Source organism: Cebus imitator, unplaced genomic scaffold (assembly GCF_001604975.1).
Source record: "Cebus imitator isolate Cc_AM_T3 unplaced genomic scaffold, Cebus_imitator-1.0 Scaffold23, whole genome shotgun sequence".
Classification (NCBI taxonomy): domain Eukaryota; kingdom Metazoa; phylum Chordata; class Mammalia; order Primates; family Cebidae; genus Cebus; species Cebus imitator.
Window position 1 is genome coordinate 352986 of NW_016107338.1, and position 13511 is coordinate 366496.

The window sequence follows — 13511 nt, forward strand, 5'->3', positions numbered from 1 at the left end:
ACAGTAATCAAAACAGCATGGTACTGGTACCAAATCAGAGACATAGACCAATGGAACAGAACAGAGGCCTCAGAGGCAACACATTTACAACCATCCGATCTTTGACAAACCTGACAAAAACAAGCAATGGGGAAAGGAGTCCCTGTTTAATAAATGCTGTTGGGAAAACTGGCTAGCCATGTGCAGAAAGCAGAACCTGGACCCCTTCCTGACACCTTATACTAAAACTAACTCCAGATGGATTAAAGACTTAAACATAAGACCTAACGCCATAAAAACCCTAGAAGAAAATCTAGGCAAAATCATTCAGGACATAGGTGCAGGCAAGGACTTCATGACCAAAACACCAAAAGCACTGGCAACAAAAGCCAAAATAGACAAATGGGACCTAATCAAACTCCACAGCTTCTGCACAGCAAAAGAAACAGTCATTAGAGTGAATCGGCAACCAACAGAATGGGAAAAATTATTTGTTGTCTACCCATCTGACAAAGGGCTGATATCCAGAACCTACAAAGAACTAAAACAGATTTACAAGAAAAAAAAAAAGTCCATTCAAAAGTGGGCAAAGGATATGAACAGACACTTTACAAAAGAAGACATACATGAGACCAACAAACATGAAAAAATGCTCATCATCACTGGTAATTAGAGAAATGTAAATCAAAACTACATTGAGATACCATCTCACACCAGTTAGAATGGCGATCACTAAAAAATCTGGAGACAACAGATGCTGGAGAGGATGTGGAGAAATAGGAACATTTCTACACTGTTGGTAGGAGTGTAAATTAGTTCAACCATTGTAGAAGACAGTGTGGCAATTCCTCAAGGACCTAGAAATAGAAATTCCATTTAACCCAGCAATCTCATTACTGGATATATATCCAAAGGATTATAAAGCGTTCTGCTATAAGGACACATGCACACGAATGTTCATTGCAGCACTGTTTACAATGGCAAAGACCTGGAACCAACCCAAATGCCCATCGATGATAGACTAGACAGGGAAAATGTGGCACATATACACCACGGAATATTATGCAGCCATCAAAAACAATGAGTTTGTGTCCTTTGTAGGGACATGGATGAACCTGGAAACCATCATTCTCAGCAAACTGACACAAGAACAGAAAATCAAACACCACATGTTCTCACTCATAGGTGGGTGTTGAACAATGAGAACACGTGAACACAGGGAGGGGAGCATCACACACTGGGGTCTGTCAGGGGAAAATAGGGGAGGGACAGCAGGGGGTGGGGCGTTGGGGAGAGATAGCATGGGGAGAGATGCCAGATATAGGTGATGGGGAGGAAGGCAGCAAATCACACTGATATGTGTGTACCAATGCAACAATCTTACATGTTCTGCACATGTACCCCAAAACCTAAAATACAATTTAAAAAAAAAAAACACAAAAATCAGACAGGTGTGGTGGCAGGCACCTGTAATCCCAGCAACTTGGAAAGCTGAGGCACAAGAATTCCTTGAATCTGGGAGGCAGAGGTTGCAGTGATCTGAGGTTGCACCACTGCACTCCAACCTAGGTGACAGAGCAAGACTCTGTCTGAACAAAAAAAAAAAATACAGAGAACATCACAGGTTGACTTCAGGAGAAGGGCAGCCACTGCACTCATAATTGGGCGATACAGCCGACAAAGCAAGACAAAAAAAAAAAAAAAAAGAGGGGTGATTATTACTGATTCATGCTAAAACATGGATAAACTTTGAAAACATTATCTAAATGAAAGCCAGTTCAGAATAGGCAAATGTATACAGATGGAAAGGAGATTCACCAGAGCTGGTAGGAGGGGGAAATTGGGAGTGACTGCTTATGGCTCTATCTTTTGGGGGTGATGAAAAAGTTCTAGAATAGAAAGTGACAATGGTTGCACAAACTCATGAATACACTAAAAACTGAATTGTACACGTTAAAAGGTGAATTTTATGATACATTAATTATGTAAATAAAAACCAATTAAAGAAAAAAAAATAGTACATAGATATGGTTAGTTTCAAATACTGGTTACCCCAATTGCAGAATAATGATAAGCAAGTTCCTAAATCTTCTAAGTGTCAATTGTAAAATGAGGATGATAATAATCTCCAATAATTCTATTTAATAGGATTAACGGAGGACAAAAATGAATTGATATATACATGTTACCTCTTAGCATAGTACTTGAGCAAAGTGTTAACTATCGTTTTCATCCCTACTGTTACCTGATTAAAATTAAAGAATGCCTAGTTTAGAATACAGAAGAAAATAAAACTAACCTAGTAAGTCTATGTTTAAAAAAACTGAATTAATGTAATAAAGTATAAATAAAAGTTTACCATATCTTTGTTCATTTTCTACCAATGGTCTGAACCTAAAGGTCTAAATGTAGTTGTAACCCAAACTAATAGAGCTTTACAAAAACATACCAATCTTATACATAGGAAAACAGGAAGAGAGAAGTAACATTAAGTACATCACTATTTTATCTAACTCTGTTTAATGAATAACAGGATATAAGGGTATATCACAAGGAAGCGGGGCTCACCTTGGGACTTACAGTACCGGACAATAGAAGAAGATATTCAGTGGGACCAGAGGAACATTAATGCCAAGGGATCCAAGGATCCAAGCAAATAAAAGCCTTCTATAAAAGAAAGGCTGACACAAAATTTTTATAACGCCGTAGAGGTGCCAGTTTCTAGTACAGATAACCAATGGTAATAATTATATAAATAGAGAGAGGGAAGGAACATGTATATACATCACTGTGTGGCTCATTTGAGAAAGAGATAGTTCCCTTTGGAGAGACACTGGCCACTTTGAACATTAAGCACTTCATTATCCTTCCTGGTAAAACATGGGTCTTCTAATTTTCAAGACAGCTCTGAAGTCAAGTCTTTCAGGAGCTTCTAAACAGACATACTTAAATGTTCCAGGGACTGTTTCAAGGATTGTACACTGAAGACCAGAGGAAGAATTCAAAGTATAAGCTTTTGAATCTTCCCACGAATAAGTCTAATCTTAACACTGTATAAAGTCTCTTGCTGGCACAACTAAGAAGCGTTAGGCTGCCTCAGTATGAAAAGCCTTGGAGCCCCATGGGATGGGCTTTTCCAAGACACCACAGAACTAAGTCTTACAGTCTACAAAACATAAACATTTCTTTTATACCAACCTCTACTGGAACATATTCCTGGATATCAGATGAAGAACAGGTACAAGTTACAAACTGGTATTGAAGGATATAAATGGGCCTTTTTTTTTTTTTTTTGAGACAGAGTCTTGCACTGTCACCCAGGCTGGAGTGCAATGGCGCAATCTCAACTCACCACAACCTCCACCTCCCAGATTCAAGTGATTCTCCTGCCTCAGCCTCCAGAGTAGCTGAAACTGAGCCACCATGCCTGGCTAAATTTTGTATTTTTGGTAGAAACAGAGTTTCACTATGTTGGTCAGGCTGGTTTCAAACTCCCAACCTTGTGATATGTCCATCTCAGCCTTCCAAAGTGCTGGGATTACAGGAGTGAGCTACCATGCCCAACCTGAGCCCATTTTTCAAACAAAATATTCCTCTCTCCATCCAAAAGAAATTTCAAATAAAAAAACTTACAGGCTTTTCAATATTGCTTTCCTTCTCGGATGCAAGTTGTAAAGTAGGTTGTCGGTGCAGGAAGCTGTCACTCATCTCTATATCATCATGAAAATTCTCTAAAGCTGCTAGCTCAACGTACTGACTAGTCAAATCACACTGGTCATGTACCTGGGAAATAGTAAAAAGCAAAATAAAAACAAACAATACCATTTCCTGAAACAATACTGAGAAAGGCCATGTTTCTTACAACTATCATTTTATTGTGTCTCACCTTTCTTTGTAGTTCAGCAACTCTTTCACTGCACACAATATTTTCATTTAGGCTACAGCATTCAGCATCACCATCCAGAGTTATGACATCAAACTCAGCCTTCCCCTGCAGGCCCTCTACAAAATAGAAGTCATTTGCATAATTGTATATATAGTAAAACTAGACTCAGCTCCCGTAGGCCAAAGAATTTCCCCTTGGTGTCACCTTTCAGTAATGTCTCTTGGGTGACTGCAATTAATGATGCATCACTAGTCAACGGTAAAGCACTTTGTGACTTTGCATCACACGCCACTAAGTTTGCTGAAAAGCTGCTTCCTACAGCTGCAGGCCGACCTTCAATGGCATTACTACAGTTAACATCCTTACTCAAATTAAAGTTTGAGTAATCTGCAACTTCTTCAAAGGTTGGCTGCTTTTAATCTTGTAAAACCAAAGAATCTGAAGTTAATACTTTCACATAATACATAACATCTGAAGATCCTACCTTCTCTCCAAGGTCAAGAGAAGGAACAGACTTTATTTTCCCAAAGGGAAGAAATGGTTTATTGCTTATATCACACTGAAATAAGGCTGATTGTGCTTGCCAAGACCAACAGCCTGATTTTAAGATTTTTCAAAGAAGCAGATGACCTAAGCTCTGGAATAACACAAAGTGCCTTAATAAACATTTTCTGAAGAGCATTAGGGGGATGATTTTAAATTTAGATGCCAGTATAGAAAGCAATCATCACCATCCTTTTTATCCAGCAATAGTTTTGAATCTGCTGATTCAAACACCCCAGGAGTGGACTGATGGGATGGATGTTTAAGTCTATCAAAGAAAGAGTTTTCATCATTATCATTTAATGGAGAAAGATCTGGATTTTTTGGTTCTCTCTCTTGGTTGTCATCTGCTAAAGATTTACTGATATCAGCCTGGTTGTTACTTAATGTACTGTCTTTCTTAGAAGGCTCAATAGAGGCAATAACTGCCCCTAAGGCTACATTTTCAGTGGGATCAATATTTTTCTCACCAAAAAGAGAAGTTCCCTTTTGGTTTCTCTCCTCTTAAAAGTACAGTTATTCTGATGTCTAATACAAGTTGGATTTAACAGTTGGAGGAAGACAACCAGAAGCCCCCACTTTAGAGGTATCATGTGCCCTGGAAAGTACATGTGCCTCTGAAACTTTTACAGAATTATCAGGAGCTATAACATTCCTAATATACTATATTTCTGAGGATGTGGGTTTCACTTCTGAAGATACTAAATTATTTCTAGTCTCCATTAGTTCAAAATATTGAGATGATTCTTTCTGCAAATCTTCATTTCTTTCATAACTCTCCAAATAATCCATCCCTTGTTTCGCCTCAGTCTCAGCTGGAGCCCTTAAATAAACATTCTCAAAATAATGACCATCCAAAGTCAAGGGAACCCCTTTTCCTCTTCTTTCCAACAAACAATTCAAGAAAGAATATGACATTTTATTATTATGATGAAGAGCAACTTCACGTGGAAAGGAAGCATGGTCCTTACTGATTACACATGCTTCTGGGTGGTGCAAAGTTTCTTCTCTGTTCCATGGCACATAGGAAAAGGGGACACTAAAATTGTTACTTCCCTTGGAAATTTTATTTATATCAATTGTGTCAAATGAATCTGAAAAAGAATCAGGGTACTTACTGGTTAAATATGTTTCTGCCTGCTTAGGTAAAGCTTTCTGTTTCCAATACTGCCCATATGAACAAGCAGCATCAAAATGGTCGCTTCTTTTAGTAGCTATGTTTTCATCAGTTATGTCAGATGAAGTTGCAACTGAAACTTGATCTCTATCAGCTAAATTGGTTTCAGGCTGCTGTGTATCTTTTTGTGTCTTCCATGACATATATAAACAAACAGCATCATAACTATCACCATCTTTGGGAATTTTCAGTTCATCAACAGATAAAATCGTCTCTTCATTTTTCCCTTGTTCAGAAGATAAAAAAGGGCACTGAGACCCAACAGCTGTGCTGCCTATAAGTGGGTGCTGAGATACACTAAAGCAACTGCTCGCTAAGTCTGAAGCTACTTCCGCAGTAGCCTGGAATAAAGCTTCACTAACTTCCGATGGTCGAGAAAACCACTCAGTGTCTTCAGACTTATCAGGAATTTCCCTGAAAATATATAGTTAAAAATAAATAAACAACACAATAAAACATTTAATTTTTAAGTACTAACACAAAAATACATATGTCATTGAAATCAAGTTTATTTGAAAAGTGTATTGAAAAACAAAGCTCTCCTAATTTCAGACTCCTTTAAGATGGCTAATGACTGAACAAAGCAAATTCTTTGTAACCAAAAGGTGAACTACCACCCTATGATCCAAATATTATCTCAGGCTTCTCCTAAAACAGTAGACACAATGTGATTTTCATAATGATGCCTACCATGATTTTTCATTTAACCTGCATTAACTGTTTTACTAGTCATTTATTATGCTCTTGAAAACCATGCAAGGCCAGGCACAGTGGGTCACACCTGTGATCCTAGCACTTTGGAGGCTGAGGCAGGAGGATCACCTGAACGTAGGAGTTCAAAACATGCCCTGGCAACACGGCAAGGCCCTGTCTCTACAAAATAATTTAAAATTGGCTGGGCATGGTGCACATGCCTGTAGTACTAGCCATTGGAGGAGGCTAAGGTAGGAGGATTGCCTGAGCCCAGAAGTTAGAGGTTACAGTGAGCCATGATGGTACCACTGCACTCCAGCCTGGGCAACAGAGCAAGACTCCATCTAAAAACAAACAAACAACAAACAAAAAGAGAAAGAACACCACTCAAGAAGCAATCTATTACGAAAACACAAAAGTAACTTAATCATTAGTTGATGACTTAATGTGTACCACTCAAGAAGCGATCTATTACGAAAACACAACAGTAATTTAATCACTAGTTGATGACTTAATGTGTACAGACCACTTTTCATAAAAGTGATACAAGGTAATATATAGTGTAAGGACAGGAGTTACTTTTTGCTTTCTAAACATCTATAGTTTTTAATTTAAGGTGGGTTTTTTTTTTTCAGTTCTAAAAGAGGAAGACATATTCTTGAATAATTCCAAATATGTTTTTTGAACATTCCAGACTTTTCTCCCATTATGACTATTCTAAAGGACATGAATTTGGAGTATCTGTTAATTTGCATATGTCTGTTTATAAAAAGTTTCTTACTTCATATTCACACCTCCTGTAAAGTAAGGAGAGCTAACTAGTCTCATTCAATAATAGCTGAATAAAATGAGAGTGCCAAACAAGTTAGTCACCTAGAAATAAATGCTTTTTGCAGAATAAAGGTGAGAGGGAGGAGAGAGATGATGAGCAACAGATGGGGAGGTTTATAAGAAGGAAAATCTAGTGTGCCTTCTAAATTAAAATATGCCTGAAATACCTGAATACATTAGGAATACCTGAATACATTAGAAATTATTTTTAAACAAACTACAGTCATCTGATTCATCTCTATCCGTTACTCTGCCAAATTAATATGCATCAAGTCTTAGTATAGGACTTTGTTACCTTCAGAGCGTGTGCTAAGAGTATCTAAGCCCCACATCAAAGTCCTGCCTTGGCCTGAAGTCACTAATATTAGTAACAACATAAAACAAGAAAGGAGAAAGGTTACATACAAATAAATCATCCTACCTCAGAGGTGCAAAACTTAGTTCACTTTGATGAAATAAAGAATCAGGTGTAAATTCTTGGTCTTGTGTCAAACATGTCAACAAAGGCAAATCAGGAGAAGCAAAGCTATCTTGTATGACTGTAAAGTTTCAAATATAAAAATGCTGAGTAATGCTGAAAATCAATTATTTACTTAAATACTTTAAAGCACCTATCTATGCTACCATGTGGAGAATTCTACAAGCATTACAATAATAATGTAAAAGCAAAAGCAGTAGCAGCTACCATTTATTGAGAGCCTGACAAGGTCCAGGCACTTAACATACACTATTTCATTTAATCCTCATGACAACCTTGAAAGATAGGTATTACTATACATATCTTATAGGTGAGGAAACATGATTACAAAACTTACGATGCAGTAACTTGTCCACGTTCAAGTAGCTGAAATGCCAGAGTAAGATTTGAACCCAAGCATTCCAACTTTTAGCAAATGCTCTTACTATCATGTCAAAGAACGGCATCAAAGCTCCTGAGTCCTAAGACACTCTTACGAGGTACCTAGTGTCAAAATTTTATTCAAAATAATATTAAGATATAATTTGCCTTATTCACTGTCATTCTCTCAAAAGGATACAGTGACATTTTCCAGAAGCTACAGAATGTAAGATATGGCAACAGACTGAATACAGAAAAAGGGATGAGAATCTTGCTGTCTTCTATTACAGAATTGTTTGGGTAAAACATGGCCATACTTCTAAACATTTTTGTATTGGAAAAGTTCTTTTTCTATAAAATATGTACTCTTTCAATGAATTAATAAATATATATTTAATTTTTCAGTTTTAATTTCTAATGTGGGAAGTATCAATAACCCAAACAAACAAAAGCTCTTTGGAGTTGTCAGTGATTTTTAAATGTATAAAAGAATTCTGTTACCCAAAAAGTTTAACTGTTGCTTTAATGAAAAAACAAAAAAATTCTTGTGATTTCCTGAATGTTGACTTAAATCATTTGTATTTTAATCAGTATACTTTCTTGATTTCAGAATGATGTAACAAAGTGTACAAAGTGTACTGTGTACAAAGTGAGGACTCCTCTCTCACACCACTGTTCCCCCTGAAATTACTGCAAACCAAGTGTTCACAGATTTCACCATGTTGTCATCTGCCCTTCACTTGGTCAAAATATGTACTGTCATTGCTCACATACCCCGCACATCTTCCATATAATTTATCACCTTCTTGTTTTAATCTTTGGTCTATCCACTTCCCATCTAAATTATCAACTCTGTGTCTACTTTATCCATAGCTATATCCTCAGTGCCTAGCGAAGTACCTGCTACATTTAATAGGTACTCAACACAGTTATTTATTTACTGAATGAATGAATTAAAAATGAGAAACTGATATATAACAATAACCTTTGCCACCAAGGAACAATTGGTATGGTTCCTCTTTGGCCTTGGCACAGAGAATCAGTCTTAAATCTCCATAACAGTTCTTCACCCCTCTAAAAATCATGAAGAGTTTTGAACAAATCCCCAAATACACTAGGGCTAATGCTATAAGGGGGACCTTTGGGCAAGTAAAGCAATTTTACTATTTCCAGTTAATTGTAGGCTAAGTATTTAAAGAATCTGAGAGTCTTTTCTCAAAAAATTAGAGTTATCCCTTACCAGGTTTCAAAACCTACAGAAATCCTCAGTACCTAAAATAGCTATTTAGGTATAAGTAAGGAATAGTAAGTAACAAGTAAGTTATAAGCAACGTTTCAGCATCTCCTTAAATATTTAAGAATATTTCAGGTTGGAGTTGGACACTTAAAATCAGGTAAATGGGAAAACGTATTTTCCTAAAGGAGCAGGCCAAAACTGAAGAGCTAATGATTCTTAACTGTACAGCATTATCTGTGTTTGTGTGTGATGGGGAGGTGATATATTTTATTTGTCATGCCTTTTTTTTTACAACTTTCAACTGCTTCTTGTTTCCTCAAGTTTGGACATCTGTTACTGGCTTGGATCCCTCTTTTTTGAGGTAACTAACCATTCTGGCACCAGCCATCATCAATGACATTTGCCACTGGTAAGAGCCTAATAATCACAATGTTAGTACTTACACATAACAAAACAGCAACGATAAAATGTCCTCTGCCTATCAGATGCAGGAATCTACTCTAATAATTTAAAATGTTCTGCCCTATCTATAGTAAATGAGACGCTAGAATTATAAAACTTTACATTAGAAAACATTCTGGAGGTCACAAAGTACAATCTCCTCCCCAGTGCTAAAATGCTAACACAGAATTTTGCTACATATTCTGCAGTGACATGAAGCTCACTTTTTGTTGTTTAATAGAGCCTTTTCTACTATTAAATGGCTTTGACTATTAGAAAATTCTTTTTTACATCAATTTGAAAAACAGTTTCCCTTTAAGTTATATATTCATTTTAACCTCTAGACTAGGAGTTAGCAAACATTTTTTATGAAGGGTAAGATGGTAAATATTTTCGGTTTTGTTGGTCACATATAATCTGTCACATATACTACTGTTGTTTGTTTTTACAATCCTTTAAAAAATCCAAAAATCATTCTTAGCTGATAAACAGTATAAACTCAAGCCGTGGCCTGTAAGCTGTCATTTGCTGACTCCTGCACTACATCATTACAACACAAATCCCATAGTACTGTTATTTTCTGTTTACTGATTGCCTTCCCAGAAGAGGAGGTAGGTTTCATCTATATATCCCTAGCATCAAACACATAGGAGGCACTTAGATATCTGCTACATGAATGAATAAGTTGCCTCCTCTTTATTATAATAGCCCTTCAAATATTTGACCATAGCAAAGTCTTCTCTTTTGTCTATCAAAACATAGTCATCTCCTCCCACAAAAGTACTCTAATTTTGTCAACGTCTTTCTTAAAATGTGGACCTAAAATTGACTTTAATGATCCACATCATAGAATACGATGGCACTAATATCTTGATTTGGATAGCATTAGTTTATGTTTGCAAAGAGCTTGCTGAATTAAATCCTATTCATCCTTCTATACAAAACTATAAAACCATCTTCATGATTGAATCCCTTAATGATTATAAAAGTACTAAAAGTTTATCTTTTAAAAAGCTAATAAATCAGTTCTATACTAAACAGAGGAAAGCAGCAAGATCTACCTCAGATCAGTCACTCAACCTCTTTACCTCAATTTTTGGTTTGAAAGCTGAGGACAATAGCGCATGCCTTAATTAATTCTAAAAATCAAAAAGGTAAATATAATAAACATTTGTTTTTTGTTTTTTGGAGGAATCATGGAGTCTCCATTGCTGAGAGAACCAAAGCATAATATATTAGTCACCCCAAAAACTGCAAATTCAAGACTGAGGAGGCACACACAGTAGAAAGTTATCACCTTTCTGCCTTCTGTGAGCAACGGGATGTGATAAAATGAGAGGCAAATGCAAACTTAATATAACGAGATTAGCGAGCCAGTTTTAAAAAATAAAATAAGCTCATCCCTTTGAAGGGGGTTCTATAGAGCTCCTTAACTCAAAAAGGGTAAAGTCACAAGACTTGTAGTCCCCGCAAAACTTACAAATGTGAAGTGAGGTATTCCTACTAGTAAAATAAAGAGGCATTACCTAGCAATGGAGAACAGAAGAGATCTCCACTGAGCTCCTTTACTTGATTTTCTGATTGGGTCAATATACCCTCCTCCAGAGACGGGAAGTCTGTCACTTCGGTATCTTCCGTTCTCACATTAAACCTGGTCTCGGATGTATCCAAGGTTTGGGAAGAGTCTACTTCTTGAGAAAGATAATACCAAGATTCTGTTTTCTAAAACAATTTTAAAGAAAAACATGCTAAGTCATTAACTGAGTTACCATACATATTAATATTTAGATTAAAATGTTCTCTCATGTATCATATAGCTTCCTACTTAATGACATTCTCATCAGAGTTTAGAAAATGTAAAGCTAATCCCAGCACTTTGGGAGGCCGAGGCGGGTGGATCACGAGGTCAAGAGATCGAGACCATCCTGGTCAACATGGTGAAACCCCGTCTCTACTAAAAATACAAAAATTAGCTGGGCATGGTGGCGCACGCCTGTAGTCCCAGCTACTCGGGAGGCTGAGGCAGGAGAATTGCTTGAACCCAGGGGACGGAGGTTGCGGTGAGCCGAGATCGCGCCATTGCACTCCAGCCTGGGTAACAAGAGCGGAACCCCGTCTCAAATAAAAAAAAAAGAAAATGTAAAGCTGTTCTGTTTCTCACAATATTAACTAAATTTTACATCTCTTCCCATTACTACACCTTTTTTTAATGCAAAAAAAAAAAAAAACTTTTCATACTAAGTTTTATTGTATGCTGCTGCCAGTATATATAAAACAATTACCCTTGTGAAATAGAAATCCATGAAAATTCAGAAAGGTAGACGTTAAGGACTGACAAAAGTAGAGCTTGTATATTATGGCACATGTGTTTGAGGGATAAGCTTCTGTACAGGCTTCAACTGTAGCTCTCTTTTAATATTCACTGTATCACGAGAAGTGGCTTGGGAAACCTTTGAAAGATTCATTTTACTACAAAAAGGGACAGACTTTCTGGGTCTCAAAGGATTTATACTCGATGATACTACAGTAAGCAGAGGGTCAAACAATTCTGTCTGCAGAGATTAGCCAATCTGCAGACAGAATTGTTTCAAGTCTACAGCTGCCTGGGAAACTTTCACACAGTTGAGCTCAGTCTTCAGCCAGAGTTGTTGAACCACTTTCTTCACAGTGGCGACGCTGGAGTACCCAGGTATAGTGCACGCAAAGGCTAGGCTGATTTGTGGGTCCTACTACACATGTCTTAAAGTGCTGAAGAATCACTAGCATTTCCACTATATTGTTAGTTCTCATCATTAAATCAATAAATTTGGTTCTACGTAATATTTTATAATTTGATAATAAAACTGAAAAAAGTATTACAAACCTAAAGCTGAAGTATTCTCTATATGAGACCACTTGATTGAATTAGCTCTACTAGTTTCTAAAGGATCCGTGGCTCTTCTCAGTATATAACATTATCATATCACCCATGAATGTCTCTTTCAAATATTTACTCTTAAATTAGTGGCAAGATTCAGAGAACTGCTTCTCAAACTATCTATGGTGAATTTTTCCTGCTTCCAATTCATCACAGACTGACATTTTACTAAAATGCTAACAAAAATTAATGAGAAATAAGCTAATTTTCAAAACTAATAAAAATAACTAGAAAAATGAAATTTAAAGGCATATAAGCCCAAAATATAAAACACAAGTCCAAAAGTTTGATTTCTAGGTATTAAAAAAGATAAAAATTACTCTATCAAACTACTATAAAAGTTTATAAAAACTTCCTCTCAATTTCTGTACTTCTCTCTTGACAGACCAGTAACAGGCAAATCTTGGACTGGCACCAATCCACAGATCACACTAAATAACAATGCTGAATTAAAGTTGAATTAAATGGTGAGAAGTTTAAAAGGCATTTTCCTTTTGAATTTAATATTAGTTAATAATTAGGTATATTCTATCATGATATGAAAGTATTTTCATTTTCAAATAATTTGAGAAGAAATGAACACTAAATTAGAATAATTTTTTTTAGACAGGTTCTTGCTATGTTGTCCAGGCTGCACTCATACTCTGGGCTCAAGCACTTGATCCTCCCACCTCAGCCTCCCAAATCAATAAATTTCTTTACATTGAAACATGTTCACATTTCTTACACAATAGTGGTAGATCAGACTTTTAAATGTTTGCTAGCATATTCTTTTTTTTCCCCCCATTTATTTTATTGCATTTTAGGTTTTGGGGTACATGTAAAGAACATGCAAAATTGTTGCATAGATACACACGTGGCAGTGTGATTTGCTGCCTTCCTCCCCATCACCTACATCTGGCATTTCTCCCCTTGCTATCTCTCCCCAGCTCCCCACCCCCCACTGTCCCTCCCCTATTTCCCCCCAAC

General features: G+C 36.7%; 1 protein-coding gene across 3 annotated transcripts in view; it reads right to left on the reverse strand.

The window, feature by feature from the left end:
- ALMS1 (ALMS1 centrosome and basal body associated protein) overlaps window positions 1-13511 on the reverse strand; it is a 214449-nt gene that overhangs the window by 157542 nt on the left and 43396 nt on the right. For all 3 annotated transcript variants that reach the window (XM_037736112.1, XM_037736111.1, XM_037736113.1), the window contains 5 exons: window positions 11152-11347; window positions 7531-7648; window positions 5527-5999; window positions 3866-3981; window positions 3613-3762 (listed from right to left, as the gene is read on the reverse strand). In XM_037736112.1, the coding sequence (XP_037592040.1) occupies window positions 3613-3762; window positions 3866-3981; window positions 5527-5999; window positions 7531-7648; window positions 11152-11347 (1053 nt within the window). The remainder of the gene's footprint in view (window positions 1-3612; window positions 3763-3865; window positions 3982-5526; window positions 6000-7530; window positions 7649-11151; window positions 11348-13511) is intronic.